Genomic DNA, 23,200 nt, shown 5'->3' with positions numbered 1-23,200 from the left:
CCTTCAACTCGGATGGAAAATTTAAATATTTAAAGACTCTGGAATAAAAAAAAGACGTTTTAGTTAACGACCTCCTATAAAACTATGGTACCATCTCCACCTCCCTTAATATATTTCATTCCATCTCCCATCATTTGCAAAGCAGCTTAGGAAACAAGAGGCGTCGGCAACTTGAGACAGAGAGCGTTGTTTGGGGATGGGGAAGTTGTGTTGCATGGACGGTGATGAAGGTGGCATAGATCTAACAGGGATTTTCTTGGTGGTTGTCTTGGCTCTTACACTCATGGTTATTTGCTCTCCTCGTCCACGCCGCGGAGGTGTTGCTGTTGTTTACCAACGTTGCTGTTGACTTATTTCTATGCTCCCCTCTTCTTTTGGTCTACTCCCCCTTTCAATGTATCCACTTATGGATTTTCTTTATGTTTATTTCTGATTCACCATTGATGGATTCACCTGTTCATCAAGGATTTGTGTTTGATTGTACCTATGCTCAGCTTACCATTCAATAAGAGACTTTTAGTCCATTTTCCCTTTTCTTTTTCTTACTTCTAACACTTTCTGTTCTTTTCTGATCCAGCTTGTTGGTTTGAGATGAACCGTATAATTTATATATTTTTTGTGGGAGGAAAAGTGTGAGAATTCATTTATGAAAGGGAGCCCCAAAGGGGTCAAAGGTGGGGAATGCCAAAAAGATGCCACTCTCTTGGATAAAAGGTAGTGGCAGCCAATTGCCATTTTCAGAGTTGATAGTAATCGATCAAAACCTTAAATCAGCACATGGGTATATGCTGTTCTTCAAAATACACCCCAGTTTTGCAGGATCCAAAAATGCCCTTTTAATATTAGGTCATTTGGTTCTAACCTGCACAAATATATTTTGGATTATTTTCTTCATTTAATTGCAGTCTTCTTTGGCTTCTTGAGATTATTGTCTTTAATAGTGAACTACTACTGCAACTTTTGGATCAGCTATCTGATTCCCCATTTCCATAATACCCTTGGCTTCAGCCACCTCTATTTTCTTCTTTTCTTTGGTCAGTCTCCACTTCCTCTGGTTGTAAACTTGGCTCCTCAATTTGCAGCAATTGAGTTTTGCCTGTCGTGTCAGCTCTGTTCGGTTTCTTCTTCTTCTCTCGTTAGTGGAAATGGGAGTTTGCCTTTCTTGCTTCATTGGCCTGAGACGGTTTTGCTTCACCTTTCCTCTTCTTAGGGATGATATCTTTCTCCTGTTTCTCTACTGATTTCTCTGCCATATACTCAGTTGTTTGCCCATTGACTGAATCAGTAGCTGGGTTATGAGTCTGTTCATGGGCAAACGGGTGTCAAATTCAACAAAAATATTAGCAAGGCCAAATTATTCAAAAGCAGGGACTGGGATAAAATTCAGACCTTGGCAGCAGTTATTAGTGGCCTCATTCCTTCCGATCTTTGTTCCTACATTTCAATCTTTGATTTGCCTTTAATTGACCCAACAGAGTGACCCAATTCTCTGCCCTCAAGATTCCCCAACCAGGCTTCAAGCTACAAAAGAGTTCCACATAATAAGAGGTTCAGGAGAAACAAAAATGCATCAGATAGGGACTTCGCATCTTGTATTAACTTTGCTTGATTTTCTAATCCCATAGTGTTATCCTGGTTATCTCCAAGAGCATCTTACCGAATGGTCAATGCAGCCTTGGCAGCAAGAGATCAAGAAGTCTTCCCCTTAAGTTTTGGGGCTGCTTGACCAATCAATGATGCATGAGAGATAAGACCATATGTTGCAGTGGCATGTCTTGTCTTTAGAGCTCTGAAAAGGGCCTTTTCTGCACCAAGAATTTGAACTGTGCTGCCAGGTTGCTTAGCAAGATTCAACAAACTGCCTCCATGGGCAATTAGGTAAGCACCAGCTAACTCCCTGACGAGCAGTTAGATTTGGGGCAATGGTGTTCATTCTGCTTTTCAGATGGTTGAGCTCTATAATCAGCAAGAGACAACACCTGATCACAGAGGTCTTTGATATTTTATCAAATCTAGGTCACAAACTTCAGTTCCCATAGATATCACAGCTGCCTCTTTTAGCTCTGTCTTGGTGTCTTCTGGCAATATCTGCAAAAATTGACCCCAGAAAAGGTCACAGGTTTTAACACAATTTGGTTTGGCTACTAGACCTTGCAATCTCATACGAAAGAAGACTCCTGTAGGCCAAAACATATCCAACAGGTTATAATTACAATTACAGAATCTCTCTAAAACATCATCATTTTCTTGATGAACTAAAAATATAGTCACGACTACATGATAGACAGAATGTTGGATCATGACCATCAAAAACTATCAAACAAAGAGACCTAACCATCATGGATGTGGAAAAAGGTGACAACTGATTTGTTTTCCTATCTTAGTGGTTAAGGCAAAGGAATCTAGCCTCCTTACCTTAGAGAAATCAAGTTTCACAGCATTCACATGGTTACCCATCAACTTCACTGCCTTGGCATAAAGGATGTTATCCTGTACAATCTTAGCAAGCTCTGGAAAATGCCATCCATACCATTCTCAAATTCTCATTGCGTAAGCATTCAATTCTTTGTCGAGATCATCCAACAATCCAATAGCGTGAATAATCACTGTATCCACCTACAGGAAATCCCAGAAGAAAAAACACCCGAGTCATAGCACTGCATAGCTACTCATTGCAAATTAAATGAATATGTTGTCAAAGTAAGTAGCAAAATGAAATCCAGAAATGCCTTACACATGATGATCAATAGGCATTACTGAAATGAAATAGAAGAATCCTTGGTCAGTCCAGATAAAAGGGCAAAAAGAGGAGAGAATCCTAAATTTTACCATAAAACTCTAATCACATGTGTCACTTGAACCAATTCAATTCAACAAGATCTTCCCAAGGTGGGATTTGGTAAAACTTAATATTTAATGCTTGGTAACTCAAGATGACTTTAAGTTAAATTATGCTAGGTTGTTAATTTAAAATTTATCACATAATTTTTGCTTTAAGTATTAAGATTGTTTGGTAAAATTCATTTAAAAGTTTTTTTAAACTATTAGATTAACATATTTAACCTCATTAATATTGAGTAATGAGGTTATGAGAGAGAAACATAGAGGAAAGAAACATAAACAACCAAGACAAATTATAGTTGAGATTTAGAAAAAAATATTTATTTTAATTCAATACTTTGAGTCAATTTTAATTTTAAGTTATGGAATTAAGTTATCTTACCAAACATAATTCATGCACTTAATGACTTAGATTAAGTCATTAAGTCAGTTTACCAAATACCCCTCTAAGAGTTGGCTTTTAGTCCACATATTATTCTGCCAAATTAGATATATCTTGTTAGGGTCATCCATTGAGATTTACACTTCCCATATACCAAGCAATCCTCTTAATTCAGCCACAAGTGCCATGATAACAGAAAGGGCATATCATGTCTCATCTTTTCCAAACACAAAACATGCTTTTACAAACAAATTTTGGGTACAAATGCAAAATTTTAAGGGCCAAATGTTTAGTGATTTCACCTTATCAGGACTGAACTTTAGCTTGTATCTAGACAAGCTGTGGAATAACCCAAGCTCATTGGAGCCAAATCTTGAACTGCTAACCCGGAAATGAGTTCTGTCAATTGACTTCTCACTCCTCTCATCAGCTCCATTACAGCATTGTTGTGAACACATTCGATTTGCTGCTAAAAGAAAAAAAAAAAAAGAAAAAAAAAGAAGAGAAATATCTTCTCCTCACTTGTATGAATGACAAAGAAGAGTGGCTGACTGCAGTTAGAAACTTAGAAAATCTAGGCATAAAATAATAAAAATACTACAATACCGGTGTCTCTTTTATTGCATTTCCAAGTTTCGAGTCAGCTATAGCCAATGTTTCACCATCACAGTGTGCATGCAAGAAGTTGCAAAGACTGTTTCTGGGCTTACTATTGATCAACAAGGTTGCTGCTGACAAAGCTTCAGACATATTATTAAACTTGCTAAAAGCTTTCAACTTCACCATCCAATGTCACTGTGCAACCATACAATCTCCGGATCATGGTTCAAAAGGGAAGAGAAAAGGAGCTCAATAATATGAATTCATTACAGTACAGGAAGATCAGTAGCATCAAAGTGAAGAAATGACCAGAACAGAAGGCAGACTTATATTTATTAAATAGCATCCATTACATGCACTTCTTCCTATGAAGAAGCTCTAAACATTCTAAAGAGTCAAGACATTGCGCTTCTACTTCAAGGCTCAAAACATTTGCTAATTTTAAAATATACTCTCCATGATAATATATAGGTATTCACTATTTACCAAAATCCACCCCGAAACTACTCTATATTAATGACCCCAAAGAGAATATCAAATGTCTATTTTTGAAACTCAACATCAGAAAGCATAGATGAGTGACCTGTCTGAGTCGACTCTGATGTGGAAAACTCCTTCCACAAGTCCTGCAATAGGAAATCAAACTGATGAGAGGTCCTATAACATCGAAAAATTAGACATCAAGTTTACTAAGGTAACATTTGTTTGGAAGGAAAATACTTATAAACAAACTTTTTGCCAGAAAAAAGATACATTTTGGTTCTAAACATAATCTTCACCAAAACCAGCTTCTTTTCCCTACAACAACATAAGATAACGACCTCTATAGATCGAGCCTTGGGTTCCTATTCGAACTTTGGAGATTTGATCCCATTCCTCACAATTTCCAAGATCCAAATGAAGCACGTTTTTCCAACACATTCATCATAGAAGCAAGGCCTTAAAGACAACATATGAAACATAATTCAATGTTAATTACCTTAACTTTGAGAGCTTTCCTTCGTCCAATACTTTAAATAGAGCAAACCCCGCGGGGGTTTCAAACAAAACGAGCATCTTGGAACCTCAGGGTGTGACCCGACACAAGTTACAGAAGCCATTCCATAATCTAAAAGCACCATATTCTACAATCTGGTCTATTCTGAAAATGTGAGCTACTTTCCTCATGTTATCCTCGTAATCCATTTGTGTTAACATAGGCAAAGCTCAAGTCTTCCATGGGAAAGCCAGATGAAAATTTTAGATCGAAAACAAAAATTAATAAGTAAATAAACAAATCAAAGTCATGGTGTTACACTTGTAGCTCCACTTGGTTGCTGAGAGAACTTTCCTTTCCTCCGTTTTCTCCGCAGCCAAACGCAGGACATGGTTTAGGAGCCGCTCGTGGTGGATGTGAGGGCACTGGATTGCAAGGTAATAAAGAAGGAACTGTAACATTCTGGCTTTCACTTATTTTTCCCTTGTTTCTCAGCAGCCAAACTGAATATGATGAGTTACCTTACTCTGTTTTTCGTCTCCACAAACTTGCCACAGAGATGAAAACAAGGAATGGTGTGACAAAAATGACGAGGTTTAATGCTACTATGCTAAATTAGGGTAGTGTTCCAGGGTTACACTGTATTTCAGGGTTTTATTTATTCATTTATTAAATAATAAAAGAAAGACCATAGTATTGAATAATAAAAGAAAGACCATGGCCAAAAGGTTGGGAAATTTTACAACTATTTTCAAGAAAAGTTTTTTTGTTTTTTTTTTATAATCAAAAAACAAAAAATAGGTGTTTTCACATAATATTTTTTAATTATTTTTAGTTATTTTTTTAAAGCTATTTTCAAAAATAATTATACAAATTAAAAATAAAATTAGAGACATAAAAATTATTTTTAAAAATATTAAAAACAAGTTAAAAAAACTTTAGGTTCCAAATAGACTTTTGTTATAAAAAACATTCAAGAACAATTTTTAAAAATTGTTCATAAAAATTATTTTTTAGAATTGTTTTAAAAAACAGTTATCAAACAAGGCCTAAGAGTCTCTTTCAATACCTTTTTTAGAACAATTTCCTCTTCTCCATAACAAAAAACACATAAAACATGTTAGACAATAAAAAACAATTTTCTATTTTTTGTTCTTAATAATAAAAAATAAAGTGTTTTCATAAAACATCTTTTAATTATTTTTTATTATTTTCACTTATTTTTTAGAAGTCAAACATGTAGAATAATTAAAAATAAACTATTAGATATAAAAATTATTTTTAAAATATATTTAAAAATAAATTAAAAATATTTTAATTTTTCAAACAGACTTTTATTTTACAAACAATATTTCTTCCCATGAAAATGTTGCAAAAAAATTGTTTTATATTTAATTAAAATTTTATCATCCAAACTTACAAATTACTCCTTTCCTATGGGTCCTTTGAGAGAGATCACAGTTTCCATTCCACACTACTCATGACTCAAGCTTGTTAATGGAGAACGGCGAAACTCCCACTCTATATACAGTCAAAGTTCTAGACATTTGAGACAATCCATATCCAGTACTGCTCTACTACTGGATTGATTAATTTTACACTCAGAGCATAAACAGGCATATACATGTATAGAGTTAGTGTTTTGTACAGATTTACACATTGCATCATATTGTGCAAGGGAACCATTCCCAAACCTCATGTTTGGGAGCTTTGACATGACCAGGAAGTTGTTGAGGGACTAGGGATAGAGATCTGAACGCGCAAAACCTCATGAATAGCTCCTCGGTGAAGCACCCAAAGTACCTCATCCTCTTTTGCAACGTCCCTCAAAGAGACACGGCGACAATGAGATTCGTCCCGCAAGCGGAATCCATAAAACCACCTCCCTAGCTTCCACCATTTCACGCAGACTTGCCGCTCTGAAATCTTGCAGCTTTGAATTGCTTCCATGACATGCTCAGCCTGCAAAATGTCGGAGTATCAAAGAGTGTGACCAAGGCTTCTAACAGATGTATAACCAGGATGTGTTACCCATCAACAATTCAGCCAGCAGTCTTTTTTCCTTTTTTTTTCAATAGCTAATGGAAGATACATAAAGGCTTCTAACATGAGCTACAGACTCTAGAACAGTACTCCTCGCAGGCTGGTGCATGGGCATGGACACCAAAACAAGAAAGAAAAAGGGGCTGTTGCTTTGTTTACCAGACATGCAAATAGACTCATGCAGTCATGCTCATTCTTTCATCACCTGCCCAACCCAAAAACACATGTCCCATAATGCAACACCCAATTAAGGAGCCTCAGATACAACCAATCCCTGCCCTTTCTATAGGGATTGGTTGGGGTACAATAGTTCCTACTAGAGGTGAAATATGTATGATATTGATTTGCTGAATATTAGCTACATAGAGATTAGCCCTTATCTGCTTTAGAGATCAGAATAAGAAACTTAACTCCTATCTATATTCTTTAATTTAACATATGCCGCCACCTATGACAATATTCTAGAATGAAAGAAGCAAAACTAGGCAAGGGCGATTAGTAAAATATGGAAATGAGAATGAATTCAAAAGATAGATGGTACATGTGGTTCATGGCAGTACTTACCGGCACTTTAAGCCATTGAATGCAATATTGCAGGCCAACCAAGTTAATCAGCACATTAAGCTTTGGTTTGAAAAGGAATATTTGAACATCTTTAAATCCAAGCTGCCTATCTCTCAGGCCCACAATTGCTTTCAGATGATCTCCAACCTCAAGTGATTCAGAGGAGGAACGACTTTCCACAAACCTAACAACATCAGTAGCTCTACCGGCCATCTCATGGTGCCACTTGATGTAAAAGCTCTTCCATCCCTACACATTTAAATTTTCAAACAACAATTTGAACGATACCAGCAAACCACATGATGGGAAAGAATAGAGTGTAGTCTGTCTTCTAAATGTATTGAAAGGAGGTGGATTGGAAGAAGGAGCCTTTGGACATTACAGGGTAATAGTAGAATACATTGTGTCTTCTATGGTATTTGAAGCATAGATATATCATTTGAAATGTAATCAGTACAAAATTAAAGATACGATGAACTAAACTTCATCAAACCCCACACCCAGCTTTGTTCATGCTTATGGTTTTCAATTTTATGAATTATGGTCATATTACTCAAATCCACATTCTTCCAAATTTAAAAATATTGACTTTTAAGAATCCAAATTCTTCTATCATTCCTCCAAGATTCAGTGTGTTTTGACCAAATTTGCAAGTCATTTATCCCAATTTTGTGTTGAAGTAACAAAAAATTACTAGAAAAGCTGTGTCATCCAAATTCCAAATCCAGAGTTTTCCAAATGGACCAAGTTTGTAATCTTTCTTTTCCAGCACAACCTTATTCAAATTGGTGGCTGTCCGGATCCTTGTTCAGTGGTTCAGCAAAGCAACTTCTAAACCCATGCTTATCCTACAAACAGCCTCAATTCAAAAGCAATGAAAAACCAAAAATCCCAATTCAAATGCCTAGTATGAAAGAATTGAATGGTCCGATATAGTCCTAATGTACAAAGACCCTCTCCTCTAACAATTCAAGCAAACTAATAAACTACATGTTATATTGAGTCATTCGTGTGGCTGCTGAGAAATTGTGGGAAAAGAAAATCCATTTTCTTTTTCATCATATTAGATCCCAGAATTGGAACTAGAAGTCCATAAATGCGACTATCAGAGTTTCAAGAATTGACTCACATTTTCCATTTCCCAGATACCAAAACAACACAAAAACATAAAATCCCAAATCTCCTCTCCTTTTCTTTTCCTCAATTTTCTCGGAAACCAAACAAACTGCAATAAGGTTTAAAAATGCCGAAAGAAAAAACTCGAACCTCTTTAGGGGGGTGAAGCTCCGAGGCTGAGGATTCTCCTAACATACACTGGACAGACCATCTATCTCTGCACAGACGCTCCCATATAGGATCCGACCCCCATAGTTCCCGCCAAGACCTAGAGCAACTTCCCAGAGAACATAGATCCGATGCCTTCCCAACAACAAAAAAAAATCAAATATTACATTTGAAGAAAGGGAAAAAAGAAAAAAGAAAAAAGAAAAAAAACCTGGAGGGATGATGCAATTTTGAGGGCAATATCGTAGGGAAGTGAGTTGTGGATCCGATTCCACTGGTTCATGCTTTTGGGACTCAGCCCTTGTTTAGGGTTTGAAAATGAAGAAGGGATCAGCCTCCCGGAATCGTTTATCCCTTTTCAACCTCCAATCTGTCTGACGTGGCCTGAAACTACCAACATCACCATGTTAAATATGCCACGTCACCATGATGTATGCAGATGGCAGTAGCGCCGGCCATCGAGTCCGTTTAAAAGTTGTCTCGGAGTCAGGCTAAGATGACAGGCAACTGTCATCTGAAGCTGACTGACAGTTGAATCATCTCAAGGCCTTTTTGTCCACTTGGTTTCTATTTAAACGGCATCGCTTGTATTAAATATTTAAATCCCAGTTCGAGCTTGGGCTGGGCTAGGCCCAACTTGTAATGGGCCGAAACTGCTGTAACCAACTCAAAGCCCATCACAATTAGCAAAACATTTTGTTTTTGTTTTAATAAAATAAAAACACTTGCTAAGAAAAACACTCTTTTATCACTGAAAAAATGGTACGAAGGGATGAAGAAAAAGCAAAAGTAGAACCAAAAATTTGGGAAGATGTCAAAGAATAAGATCATTTTATTCTCTTATTATTCTTTTATTTTGTGTCACCCAATCCAAAAGCACCTAGATTACAGACTTCTCTCAGCAATCGCCTCAAAAACCAGAAAGGATACTCAGCTTTCAAAATTCTATGCCCCCCTCACATTTTCACCTTCCCAACTTCTGAACTTGTAGCCTTCCAGCTCTCTCCTCCTGGCTGCCTCCTGCCCTGTCTTTAGCAGGAGGAGCTGAGCACACTGGCACAACTGATCGGATGTTAACCGCTGGTGCCATGAACCTACTACAAGGCCTCACTCCAGTGTACTTCGCTCCTTCTAGCGTTGGCCTTGTTGACCAAGTAGGAGCCGCGTACCTGGTTGGTGGTGGAGCTGATACGAATAAGCTCGAACTCATTGGTCTGGGCTTTCGGATGGATGATGCATCACTGCTTCTGATCGTCACAGGAGCTGCAGAAGGTCGTGTATAAACTCTGGATGATCCTGGGTAAGTAGCCATGGGGGCATTTTGGGATCTGATATTTGACTGCAAATAGTCCAAGAATTGCTGGTTTTGTAACCACAGATTAGCTTCATCCGAGGCTCCTGCACTGGACCTGGTATCCGCAAACCTGGGAGATGTCCAAGCAAGTCGTTGGATTTGGTTGGTTCCTAATTGAGCAGAGTTTCCAGCACTGTTTTCCTCTTCTTTTCCCTGCAGCGCCTCCTGGATAGGTTCAGAATGACTGTTAGGAGAAATGGGACACTTTGGAATTTCAACTAGAGAGAGCCCAGATAAATTGGAGGGGAAATTAATTTTCCAGCAGCCGGAATTTGCATCAACATTCAGCCACTCCTGTTCCACTTTGGGTTTTTCCTCTATCTCTTGAATGGTAACTTGGGAGAGATTACTAACAGGGACTGGCATTGAACCATTTGAGAAATAAAGAAATGGACCAATTCCAGGACTAAGAGGGGCTGGCTCTTGCTCCCTTGGTAAGAAACATGGCCCATGGTCTGGCTGGAATATGGACCGAATAATTGGAGACATCTGAGGTCTGGGGAGAGTGGTTGGTGCAGATGGAAGAGCCAACAGGTGGTTCTGCTGCTGGGATGCCCTCTCTTTGGGCCAAGATTGATGTGCCAATTGAATAAGAGGAGCAGAATGAGACCAGTCCCTGCAGTGCATAGAGTACAATGATATGGCATTGTCATTTGGCATCAAGTCCCTCCTACAAGGTGTAGAACCCTGTCCTAGTAGCCCGTCTCTTTGTGCAGACTTGTTCGCCTCTGGTGGTTGTAAACTAGCAAGATAGCGGGCAACAGTGACTTGCTCCAGTTCATCATTCCCTCCAGACTCTAAAGGAGCGGAAGAAGTGGAAGAGCTGGCCTGAGACACTGCACAAACACCATGACAAGTGTTAGACTGGATGACTAAGGCAAACAAATGAATACATTTTGTTAATTCCTTTTCAGAAACTATTCCACTGCTTATGGATTTGGTGGGCATTAGAACCATTAGAACCTGCCCTTGAGACAAAAAAAAGGGGTGAGTGTGGACTTTCTGGAGCATGGCACTGTTCAGAAAGTGTTTGGAATTTGATCAAGAAGAATACCATGACAAAGGCAGCCAAAATAAGAAAAAATTTTGAGCATTGCAAGTTCCTGAAACAAACAAACTTTGTATGCTCATGGCCACAGCTCATTTTCCTTTCTTTTCTTTCTGATAGTTCCATGCTGAGTAACTCATGCCATGTTCACAATTCATTCAAAACTTGTGCCGGATAGCTTTCATAAATAAGTCCAGAGGACTCTGAAGACTGAAGAAGAGCAAAGTAAATGGGAAAAAAAAACATACATCGTTTCAAGGCAGACCAAGCAGCCATTGCTGCATTTTTCTGAGCTTGCTTTTTGGTTTTGGCTGGTTCTCCTGTAAAGCTCATTTTTGCAATATCCACTGTGCAAAAGAAAACAGGAATATGGCCTGGTCCAGATCGAACAGTGGTATAAACAGGAAGTTTCAACCCAGCTCTGTGAGCTGTCTCTTGAAGCAAGTTCTTGTAAACTCCAGTTTCATCCTGTATCATAGGAAATGATAAAAAAAGCATAAATGACTCATGTAATCAGTTACGGAGTGATTTTTTGAACCCTTCTCTAGAAATGAAGAATGGAATAAAAAAAGCATAAATGACTCATGTAATCAGTTAGGGAGTGATTTCTTGAACCCTTCTCTAGAAATGAAGAATGGAATTTCACCCAACCTATATATGTAGCTATGGAGACACAAGGGAATAAGTTTTGACATTTCTTTCAGTTCTTCTACTTTCAACAGATAGTATTATGTGGTAATGAAGCACCAACACCGTTATAGGAAGATATATATACTCCACACTTTTGCAAGTTGGAAAGAGGTGGGAGGTTGATCCATTGGATGTGATCTTAAGTTTATCGAGTATCTTGTGGTAGAACTTCAAGCTTGGCTTGGGAAGATCTCCTGCACACATCTCTTTTGAGAAGATCTTCTTTCTAGGCTTGCATTTGCTTATGAATTTATTCCCTCCTTAGACTTGACAGTTTCCAAACTTGTTGAACTTTTGGGTGGCTCGAGTTCCTTCATTCTTCTACATTCAAATCCAGCCACCACATCACTAGAAAAATACATTGCATTCCTCCAGTTTTATACTACTTGTCAGTCCATTATATGTGTGATTCCTCAGACTAATATCAAGTTTTAGACAGAAATTTCTGTGTCCTGTAATATATCCTCTACCATAACACCTTGTCAAGAGTAGTAAGCAAATAATGTTTGATAGAGAAAAAATACTTAAGGCAATTTATAAAGGCCCAATTAAATGACTGGAGAAAGGCGAGTTACAGATAGAATGAAAGGGAAGGAATATATGAGTTTAAACCCGTACCAGAACTTTTGCAGCCAGTGCTTTAGAAGGGCCATTTTTTGAAAGCACATTAAGTGCTACCTCTGCTGCTGCATGTTCAGCTTGTCTCAAAGTATTGCAGAAGGTTGGACTCTCAAAGACTTCACCGTTGAAGTTAACTGTGGCTTTAAAGCGTGGGGCATGATCTGGTCCTTCCCTAATGCAGGCATAGGATGGCAAGTTGAAGCAGCTTCTCTGCGCTAATTCTTGCAACTGGTTCTTATACATCCCTGTGATAACAAACAACCACAAGGGGAATCTACAAAAAGGAAAAAAAAAAAAAAAAATTATTCATCGAAGAACAGAATAATGAAGGCAAAAAAAGTATGCAATTCATTAATTTTCAACAAGAATGATCTAGCTGATCCACATGAGATCTCAAACCCCATAACCATTTTTTCAAAAGGTGGCTCATTCATAAATGGATCATCCTCAGAATTCTTCTAAATTTAAATTTTTCCAAAAAGAAAAATGACAGAAAAGAAAAGAGGAGGAACAAAATCCTGTAACAAGTTAAATAAGAGCTCATAGAATAATAACAAAAGCTGTGTTAACTACGTGGGTTGCTAAGCCAGAAAGTCACAGTGCGGACAGGAAATCACGCTGAGTTGAGCAAAAATTCAAGAAGTTTGTACATAATAGTATTAACTGTAACAAAACCAATCCAACCCCAGAACCCAGTATTGCAGTATACCCAATCTGGACTGGGTAGAGCTGATGAATTACCATGAAACCATATCAAACATCTCAGCATTCAAACTTGCCAACATGATATAACCATTTCCCATTTCCCATTTTAGGGCTCAGCAATTCAGTTCTTCCCGGAAAAGAGAAACCCAATAAGCAAACGCCCAATAAAAATCAACCCAAAACCAAAAGAATGCAAAAGGAAAAGAAGGTATGAATCATGTGATAGTCTTAATTCAGCTCATTTATCAAGCCCCATATGCATTAATCAACCACCCAGTGAATTGAACCGACAGAGTATTAACTACTTGTATTGAATTGAAGATATTTAATAGAACCCCATTTAAAATATTTTAAACCCACCTCGATCAGATCACCCCAAAGACCAATACAGGCCAAAAGTTATTCAGATCAGAGAAACCCACTTAGCAATTACTTCAAACACCAAAAGAGTCTCAACATATGAAACAAACAAAGCTAAAAACCACTCCAAACACATACCTCAATGGAAAACACAATCAACCTCCCTCCCAAAAATAACCAAAACCAACACCCAGAAGAACAAACAGCAAAAAAAAACCAAAACCCATTTCCCAAACTTCAATTCAGAGCTTTGTATGCAAATTGAGAGGACAAAACTGATCTCACCACTGTAACCTCATAAACCCAGTGATGGGTCCGCGGCAGGAAAGCGACAGCATAGTGACTGGAAAGCAGAAGTCCGGTGAAGTGGGTAAAAAGTGAGGATCTAGGAACGAGAATGGGAGTTGAGAAGATCTGAACAACAAACTGAATTTCCACGCCCTTTTATGATATCTATCAGAGTCTGTTGTTGTTGTTTTCGTTTTTGTTCTTGGTCTCTCTCTTATTTTCTTTTTTAGCTATCGTTTTCTCTTTCTACTGCTACTCCTTGTGCTGACTGTTCCGAGTGTTTCACTCCTACTACGATAAAAGCACTCTGCTTTAACATCAGCCATTATTGCATATTAAGTTTGGGTGGTTTTGCTAATTTACACCTACCGCACTCAAACTCAAACCCAAATTTTTCCCACACAGGTCTAAAGATCATAGAAAACACACACTCCCACTTGATTCTAAGGCCCAAAATTATGAAATAAGAATTTTCTGAAGTATAGAGTAATGATTTAGGAAGAAGTAAAGAAGTGGTTGTGGCTTGGGCTGTGTATTAAATACTTTCTAAATGGGATTGGGAGAGTCTGTGGGTCTTCAAAATTTTGAATTTAATGTTAACGTAAATATTTTGAAATTGGTCACGCACCATGAAAAGAGAGTGGACTTTGGACCGACCTTCTAATAAATTGCATGGAAGCAAAAGACAAAATTCGTAGTCGTACTCGCGAGAGTCATACAAGCATCAACCACGTTCTCTTCGATGGAAACGTGTCCCTCTTGGGTTGTTCGGCCACTACCGTTAAAAATTAACTTATTGGATTTTCTATGCCCAGTTTATCCTGATATGGGAGTCAAAGGCCAAACTAGTCCCATCAGGGACTAACCTAACAGCATACACTAGAGTCACTCACGTAAGCTATCATTTTAATTTATTTTAAAATTTAATAATTAGGGCATAAAAGAAAATTACTATATCAAATTTTAAATTTTTTGAAAGTAATTTTAAAAAATTTAAGATAAATTTACATTTTTTTTATATAAAATGTTTCACTTTTATATGAAAATTCCGATTTTAAAAAGAAAAAAAAAGAATAATGAAACTAAAAGATTGTTTGTTAAAATTTAATATTTATTACTTAATAATTTAAGTTAATTTTAAGTTAAATTATACTTTAATGATTAATTTAAAATTTATTACTTTCTTTTTATTTTAAGTATTAAGGTTGTTTAATAAAATTAACTTAAAATTTATTATAAATTATCAAATTAATATATTTATTTTTATAAAATAAAATTAAGGTAATGATGATAGAATAAGAATGAAGATTGTGAATAACAAAAGAGATCATGAAAGTAACAAAGAGAAATAAAGATAAAAATATAAAATAAAAATATAAACTTAAAAATAAATTAATTACTTTTACTTGTTATTTAAAATTGTTTTTTCATTTTAAGTTATTTCACCAAATAAATTTAATTGGTTTAATAACTTAAATTAAGTTATTAAATCACTTTAAATTATTAGGTTAATTTATCAAACAATCGTTAAGTTAATCAAATTTTAAAAAATAATTTATTTCAAGGAAATTTATGATTAATGGGCAAAAGTTAAAATTAAATGCATTTTTTTGTACTTTAAGCACTATGCTAACATAATGCCTACCAAAGTCAATCCAATGACTTAAAAAGTCTATTTTGCCATTGTCTTAAACTTGAAATTCATATCTTTTTTTTCCTCTATGAAAGAAATCTTGGTCCATAAATGCAATATAGTAGTCCTATTCCAACTCCACTTGATCCTAGATTAGGTTTCAAGAAACCCACTAATCTATAGATTAATTTTCAAATGGTAATTATTCTTATCCTTTTAAATAAATAAGTAGTCAATCACTAAAGGATAAAATTTAAAGAAAGTGAATGGTCATAATTATACAATTGATCATGCAATGATGATTAAGCGACTCGTCAACACTTTCTTAGAAAATAATTAAAGAAAAATATATAAACTAGTTGACTATAACCTAACAACTTCACAATGTTCATTTTAACGGGATGTTAAATAAAACTTAATACTTATTATTTAATAATTTAAATTGATTTTAAGTTAAATTATACTTAAATTATTAACTTAAAACTTGTTACTTAATTCTTATTTTGTCTTATAAAATTAACTTAAAATTTATTTTAAATAATCAAATTGACATATTTATCTTTATAAATTATAATTTGAGTACAAAAGGTCAAGTAACAATGGAAGTTGTAAAATAGCAAAAGATATTATAGAAGTAATTAAGGCAAATAATGATAAAAATGAAAAATAAAGATGTGGATTTAAAAATAAATTAATTGTTTTTATTTATTACTTAAAGTTATTTTTTATTTTAAGTCATATCATCAAGTTATTTTATCAAAGATGCTTAATTTATGTAATGACTTAAATTAAGTTATTAAATCACTTTAAGTTATTAAATTGGTTTATCAAACACTCACTAAATTTTGACTGAAATGAGATTGGGATAAAAATGTCAACCTGATTTAAATTTTAATTGGGCTTGTTTTGGAGGTCAAGCGACCCAAGCACATTGAATTATAAACTCTCATTCATAATTTGATTGTTGTCTTGCTTGAAAATATCTTACAATTATTTGATTGATTAATTAATAAATATTATAAGATTCTAGATTTCTAATTAAATGGATGTTATTAATAGTTTTTTAATTAAATATAGGTTAATTAGTAAAACATTTAGTAAAATATATATTAATTTTATATAATATTAATTAATTTAAAAATGAAAAAAAATTATAAATATGTGGAAAAAGGTGGCGCAGTGGTAATGATTACGTGGCAATTACTTGGGAATAAAACTTGTAGCTAATTTGTTGTAATTTGGTTGAGTCATCCTTCCAAGCCTTTTAATCGTACAGCCAAGGCCTTTTAATATTTGTTTTTTATTCACCCTTTAAAAGCATGAATCGATATTTTACTAGCATAATATTTCATATCAACACGTTTGAAACCAATGTATTGCTTTTGCATAAGATCGGAGGGGAGACTATGCTAACAATGAAAATATGTTGATTGACTCCAAATATATATATATATATATATATATGTGTGTGTGTGAGTAGCTTTGGGTAAACACAATCCAGTGTTGGCATTCTTACCCTTCTTTTCCTTCTCCTCTTTTCTATTTATAATTGTGGTTATTGGCTTAACCGTCAAAGGATGATCTATTAGAGCAACCAAATCTGGCACATCCTTGTTGAAGATGCTAAAATTCTTGAACTAGTTGAAAAACTAGGATATGACAAAGCAAAGAAAATGGTCATTTTTGTAGGGGCTTCCCCGTGTGACCACGTGACAGGCCACCTTTGCTCCACATGACATCCGTCTATCTCTGTTTGGACGAGCATAACCAGATCGGAATGTCCAATCCGGCCTATGAGTATCAGTAATCAGTTACATTGTGTTATTTTAAGATTGCACAGTGCATTCTGAATAGGTTTTCTACCCCACTCCTACGAGCAATCATTCTTCTCATGCCAACAGTACGTTCGATGGGACGTCACTCTGTCTCCGCATGTGACCTACTACATGCTGCACCATACCGCCTGTAGACTAAGGTGACAAGTGAACCATCAAGTCACCTCCACTAGCAATCCCTGTTAGCCGCCTAAAAAGTGATAATTGCTCCGTCATCAACTGTGCTGTCATCATGATTGCGAAAGTCAAAAATTCAAATTAGCACAAATGTGACACCGTTCCAAACACTATAAGAGCCCTCATTCAGCCCAAAATCAAGGTACACGTGCAATACAGACTCCTTCTTTAACTCCAAAAAAGGGGCAATATCTCGAGTTGACATTAATCATCTGACTTGAGCTTCGGAGGGTGTGTCTGGACATCTTTTGCAGGGAAGAAGGGAGAAACACTGCTCCCAATTGATTAGGTTTCAACAATTTTGAATGTGCCTCTTTATTAAAAAAATATGTTGTGAAGAGAACTTTAATGGAGGAGGATCTCTTTCTCTTTGGTTGGAAGAAGCTATATATAAAGTTTTCTTTATGGGTTTCTTATGAAATTTCTTACATTTTTTTAAAAGTTTTTTTTTCCTTTTTATAGGGTTGATAGCTCTACGAGCCTTGGAACCATCATTTTTTACTATTCTCATGCTTGTAGTAGTTTTTTTAATGACAGACAAATTTTGTGTTTCTTTTTAGTCAAGCCATCAAGTCGGGTGATTTTACTGGCCTCCACAAAAAAGGATACTTTAGAACTCTCAAGGTGGGGTTTGTTAAAATTTCTTCACCTCCACCTATGTTTGTAGGAAGGCACTAGGGGAGTGTAAAGCTAGTTAGCTATTGGACTTATGCAATAATAAGGAGAGTTATATAAAAGAGGTTTAAAGAAGAACGTTTATTGGAAAGTTTTGTTCCAATAATTGTGCCATCTATGGAATCAATTGGTTGAGAAGCCATTTTCCAATGAAAATGACTTAGAGAAAATGTAGCATGCGATGGTGAAGGGGCTCTTACCTTAGAGGAGTATATTAGAGTGACTTTGGCTCAATTAGAGGTGTAGCAAGTAAAGCATCACCTCTAATACAAAGTGTTATAACAAGCCATAGAATAGATGTGAGTCGAAAATGAGATATCCTGGTTACTACTAAAACATTAATAAATGGAGACCGGTTACCCTTTTCACATTCAAGAACAACCACTACCATCAGTGCAAGATATTAATATTGAGCCCATAGTAAAAATAATCTTTATTGTTTCTTATTAGAAATCATCGAGCCACATTGGAGATATCAGAGAAATATAGTTAGCATACTATAAGCTAATAGGCACACATTTCTCTACTAGCACCATCAATAGCTAGGGTATTTGGTTGTTTGGTTAGATCATCCCACCATTAACTTATTTGATTCTAGATAGCCTCATATGGATGTCATTTTCTCATGATATCATGGCATGAGAGGTGCTAAAAGGTCTTTTTATGCCCAAATTTAACATGTTTGACAAGACCATTGATCCTTATGACCATATATTGTATTTTAAATAGGTCATGATGCTAGAAGCCTCTAACGAACTATTATTGTATAAGATTTTTCCAACCAACTTGCATGCTCTCACCCTTTCATGGTTTCATGGATTGTTGGAAGGATTCATCAATTCTTTCAGAACCTTGTGTGAAGCATTTATGACTCAATATCGATGTTCAATTTGTCCCAAAGGAGAACCTAATTCATTGTTGGAAATGTGGATTAGCCCTAAAGAAATGATTTATTAGCTTATTAAGCATTTCATCCCCAACCTCAACAAGTCATTAAGACGATATAGGCGTTTTTAAGAGCTTTTATGCCCATTTCAACACTTATTTTCTTTCCAACTTCGTGTGGGTCATTGAAAGGAAAGCCCTTCTAGCAATCTCTAAAGTGCAATTCAATATTCCTTTAAATTTGAGAAAATCACTCTTAGTCATGATGAAAGAAAAATTAGTTGTGACATGGAGTGATTAAATGCTTGATAAACAAAGAATGTATAAGAGTTTGATAAACATTGATACTAAATTGTGGCCTCCATATATAAGAACAAAATCGACATATTAAAAGAATTAGAAGATTTCTTTTATTTTAATGTAAAAATAAATATCAATTAAATATATTATTATATTATTTAATAACGAGTTCTTGCTATTTTATTTTCATTTTTTATTTTACAAAAAATATTTTCATTTTCCATCTTTCTAAATTAATTTATATATATATATAATAATAATAACATGTTTTCTTTTATTTTCTCGTTATAACTAATATCAAACATAAGAGTGCGTTTAAAAGTGTTTATACTTGAAATGTTTTTAGTGAAACTATTATATTAAGAAGTGTTTTTTCAAAAAATATTAAAAGTGATTTTTTAAAACTGTAAGTAATTTTAAAATTTTTAAAAATATTTTTTAAATTTTAAAATTATTTTTTAAACTAAAAATGTTTTTTAAAATCACTATTAATCTATGTAAGCTCTTAAGAAATATTGAAAAGGGGAAAAAAATTACTAATAATTTTTTTTCTTATAATTAAAATTTATATATTTTAAAATCATTTAATCTTAAAATAAAAAATAAAAATAAAAATCATTTATATATTTATTTGTATAAAAGCGTGAAAATCCAAAAAGTTAAAACATATCTCCTCCTAGCATATCCACCGCCTATCATTTGGATTCCACACAGGCGTAGAGCAGCTCGGTCACGACATGGAAGGCCACTCGCCTTCATCATCTGCCTCACATTTTCGATTTTCCTCTCTCTGCACCACACTTCGCCAAAGCCACAACCATTTCTCCAAAATCAACTCTCTTTCACCTCCAAAAATGTCTCTTTATCTCTCCTCCAATGTACTCACTCTCCACTCTCCGAAGACCAGAAGCTTCAGAAACTGTTCTGCTTCTCAATTCATCAACCAGAATCAGGTAACCCCAGCACCATATGCTATAACACGTTTGCCTTTGAGTTTATCACAATCGCCTAAATTTAGTAGAGAGAGGTTTCTACCCATTACAGCTTCAATCACCCCAACTGTTGAACCCCCATCTTCATTCAGAGGCAAAAACGCAAGCGAAATCAATGTGGTGGTGGTGGGTTCAACTGGGTACATAGGAAAATTTGTGGTGAAAGAGTTGGTTAGTAGAGGGTTCAATGTCATAGCAATTGCTAGAGAAAGGAGTGGGATTAGAGGAAGGAATAGAAAAGAGGATACCTTAACTGAGTTAAATGGAGCTAATGTGTGGTTTTCAGATGTGACTTCTTTAGATGTTCTGGAGAAGTCTCTGGAGAATTTGGGGTTGCCTATTGATGTTGTTGTCTCTTGCCTCGCTAGCCGCACTGGTGGGGTTAAGGATTCATGGAAAATTGATTATGAGGCCACGAAGAATAGTCTTGTTGCTGGGAGGAAACGTGGGGCTTCTCATTTTGTATTGCTTTCTGCCGTTTGTGTGCAGAAACCGCTTCTTGAATTTCAGCGGGCCAAGCTGAAATTCGAGGCTGAATTGATGAAAGAGGCAGAAGAGGATGATGGTTTCACGTATAGTATTGTGAGGCCAACAGCTTTCTTCAAGAGTTTGGGAGGACAGGTTGAGTTGGTGAAAGATGGGAAGCCATATGTTATGTTTGGGGATGGAAAATTGTGTGCTTGTAAGCCTATTAGTGAGCAGGATTTGGCTTCATTCATTGCAGATTGTGTACTGGAGAAAGATAAGATTAACCAAGTTTTGCCTATTGGCGGGCCGGGGAAGGCCTTGACTCCGTTGGAACAAGGGGAGATGTTATTTAGACTTGCAGGGAGGAAACCCAACTTCTTGAAAGTGCCAATTGGTATAATGGATTTTGCTATCGGCTTTCTTGATTTTCTCGTCAAGATTTTTCCTTCAATGGAAGATGCTGCTGAGTTTGGGAAAATTGGTAGGTATTATGCAGCTGAGAGCATGTTAGTTTTGGATCCAGAAACTGGAGAGTATAGTGCTGAGAAAACTCCAAGCTATGGAAAAGACACGTTAGAGGAATTCTTTGAAAGGGTGCTCAGAGAAGGGATGGCTGGTCAGGAATTAGGAGAACAGACAATTTTTTAAATGCCCTGTTCCAGTTGACGTTTGTAAATTCAAATGCTCAAATGTTCAATCATTTTCCTAAATTGTCTAAGGTATGCAGGTTTTTATCTTTTAATTGATCGGTATCTTGTATGAGTTATAAACTAGATGGTTTTGTAAAGTTTTCAGTCATCCAAACTAATAAATTTGCATTGTAAAATGCTTTTTGACCACTAGTTTGATGCTTTTCACATTGCCCTAATTGTAGAAGCTCTCTCCAATGTGTTGAAGTGAGCCTAAATCATTCTCACTGGTTAGATTTTGATGTCTTGATACTCAGTTGAGTCCTTGCAGTTGTTGTAATTACTCAGCCTCAGCATGGCAATGTAATATCCTCTATGTAAGTGAACTCAAGATTAGATTCCATGGATGTTGACAACATTGCGATAAAAATTCAGTAAGTTCAACTACTATTTAAATTGCAGATAATGTAATTCTTATGTAAGTGTCATATTCTATCAAAGGATGCCCCACTCTCTTTCTGTCAAGTTGTTTAGTATCATAATTGTATAACGGAAACAGAACTCTTAAGGAAAGACCATTTTGACAGAGCTGTTGATATAGTTGGTTTGTGGGAATACCGAATACATAGTTCAGAACAACAGCTCACTACGGCTGAGCTCCAGGTCTGGCATTGCCACTTTCAGGCCTGGATTGGGAGTGAGGTAGGTTCTTGTGTCAGTGGTAATTTGCATACATTCTTGATGAATCTCTTTCAAGTTAAAATTCTATTGGTTAGTCAGGAAACAACATTTTCTCAATGTTTTAAGTTTAACCCCATTATGGTTGGTATACTAGTCTGAATTGTTAGAGTTTGGATAATTGTGGGTTAATTTTCATTATGGGATTTTGTACTCTTAGAAAACCAGTTTATGGACTGGCTAGATTGGAGTCTTAGGACTCTTGCAAATTGAGCTGTTTTTTCCAGTAGTTGTTTGAATTCCTCAGGCCTTTTATTCAGATTCAAATCTGTAAGTGGTGCAAAAAAATTTGGACTGTAGAAAACATATACATGATTAGAAATTAATCTAAAGAGAGATTAAGACCTATTTGGATTGACTACTGAGAAACTAAAAGTTCTTTTTTAAGCTCAATAGGAGCTTCTATACCTATTTGGGTGATTTTGTTGAAAGAGTTTATAGCTTAAAAAGAACTAAATATACATGTTGCTTTTTAAAAATAGAAGTTCTTGTACAGGAAGTTATCTCATGTTTAATGAAATTTGTATGATATCATTATTGCCGTTTGAAAATTATGGGTTTGGCTTCAACTTAAGTGTTTAGTTATGGGGAAAAAAAATCCAAAGAAGGCTTAGGTTTCATGCTTCACATCAGAGTGAATTTTACAGTGCAGGATATGGTCATAATAAATTTGCTTTACCCAACTGAAATTTTGTTATGGTTAGAAAATTGTAAGTAAAAACATCTTATTCCTTAGGCTCAAAGCACCAAAATATATGCGATCTCCTCCTATTTCTTGGTTAATTTAAATTCTAGTCTTATTCAATAAGGCCATTATAGTAGCATTGCATTCTGGTATCTTCATAGACACTGATGTGCAGACACTGTCAAAGCCTGCTGTTTTGGCTTCCATATGACTTGTTTAAGTGATGGAAGTCAACTTGTACAAGACAGTATACGGTTCTTTTGGTTCTGCAGTTCATAATACTACTATTTCCTTCCACTTTAGTTAGTGATTATGGAAGTTGAGCACCTGCCTGTATCCTTATTGAATTATCTTGTCTAACCAAAAACAAGGGTTATTAGGGAATGAGCTGGGCAGGGCTTGATCCCCATTTGGTAGTTTTAACCGT

The 23,200-nt window shown here is 35.7% G+C and overlaps 3 protein-coding genes and 1 pseudogene across 5 annotated transcripts; 1 reads left to right on the top strand and 3 right to left on the bottom strand.

Moving 5' to 3' along the window:
* Nucleotides 1-680: 680 nt before the first annotated feature.
* Nucleotides 681-5,454, bottom strand: LOC100256268 (probable nucleolar protein 5-2; annotated as a pseudogene).
* An 839-nt stretch (nt 5,455-6,293) lies between these two features.
* LOC100261360 (uncharacterized) lies at nt 6,294-9,395 on the bottom strand. The gene is made up of 4 exons (XM_002276287.5): nt 8,902-9,395; nt 8,673-8,825; nt 7,407-7,655; nt 6,294-6,761 (listed from the first exon to the last, which is right to left on the bottom strand). Exons 1-4 carry the CDS (start codon nt 8,971-8,973, stop codon nt 6,495-6,497), a joined length of 741 nt encoding a protein of 246 aa, XP_002276323.1. The 5' UTR covers nt 8,974-9,395; the 3' UTR covers nt 6,294-6,494.
* A 109-nt stretch (nt 9,396-9,504) lies between these two features.
* LOC100266564 (double-stranded RNA-binding protein 2) lies at nt 9,505-14,387 on the bottom strand. 3 transcript variants are annotated; one of them, XM_002276618.5, is made up of 4 exons: nt 13,754-14,387; nt 12,401-12,677; nt 11,341-11,560; nt 9,505-10,880 (listed from the first exon to the last, which is right to left on the bottom strand). In XM_002276618.5, exons 2-4 carry the CDS (start codon nt 12,644-12,646, stop codon nt 9,655-9,657), a joined length of 1,692 nt encoding a protein of 563 aa, XP_002276654.1. In that variant the 5' UTR covers nt 12,647-12,677; nt 13,754-14,387; the 3' UTR covers nt 9,505-9,654. The 3 variants fall into 3 exon arrangements, with proteins under 3 accessions (XP_002276654.1, XP_010649782.1, XP_010649783.1); XM_010651480.3 differs by lacking the exon at nt 13,754-14,387 and adding an exon at nt 13,607-13,739; XM_010651481.3 differs by lacking the exon at nt 13,754-14,387 and adding an exon at nt 13,145-13,544.
* A 5,552-nt stretch (nt 14,388-19,939) lies between these two features.
* On the top strand, nt 19,940-21,560 carry LOC100244223 (divinyl chlorophyllide a 8-vinyl-reductase, chloroplastic). Its single transcript, XM_002276592.4, has one exon. The coding sequence runs from the start codon at nt 19,999-20,001 to the stop codon at nt 21,367-21,369; it is 1,371 nt and encodes a 456-aa protein (XP_002276628.1). The 5' UTR covers nt 19,940-19,998; the 3' UTR covers nt 21,370-21,560.
* Nucleotides 21,561-23,200: the final 1,640 nt, after the last annotated feature.

This window comes from Vitis vinifera, chromosome 5 (genome assembly GCF_030704535.1).
Source record: "Vitis vinifera cultivar Pinot Noir 40024 chromosome 5, ASM3070453v1".
NCBI lineage: Eukaryota > Viridiplantae > Streptophyta > Magnoliopsida > Vitales > Vitaceae > Vitis > Vitis vinifera.
This window is presented reverse-complemented; position numbering and strand designations above follow the sequence as displayed.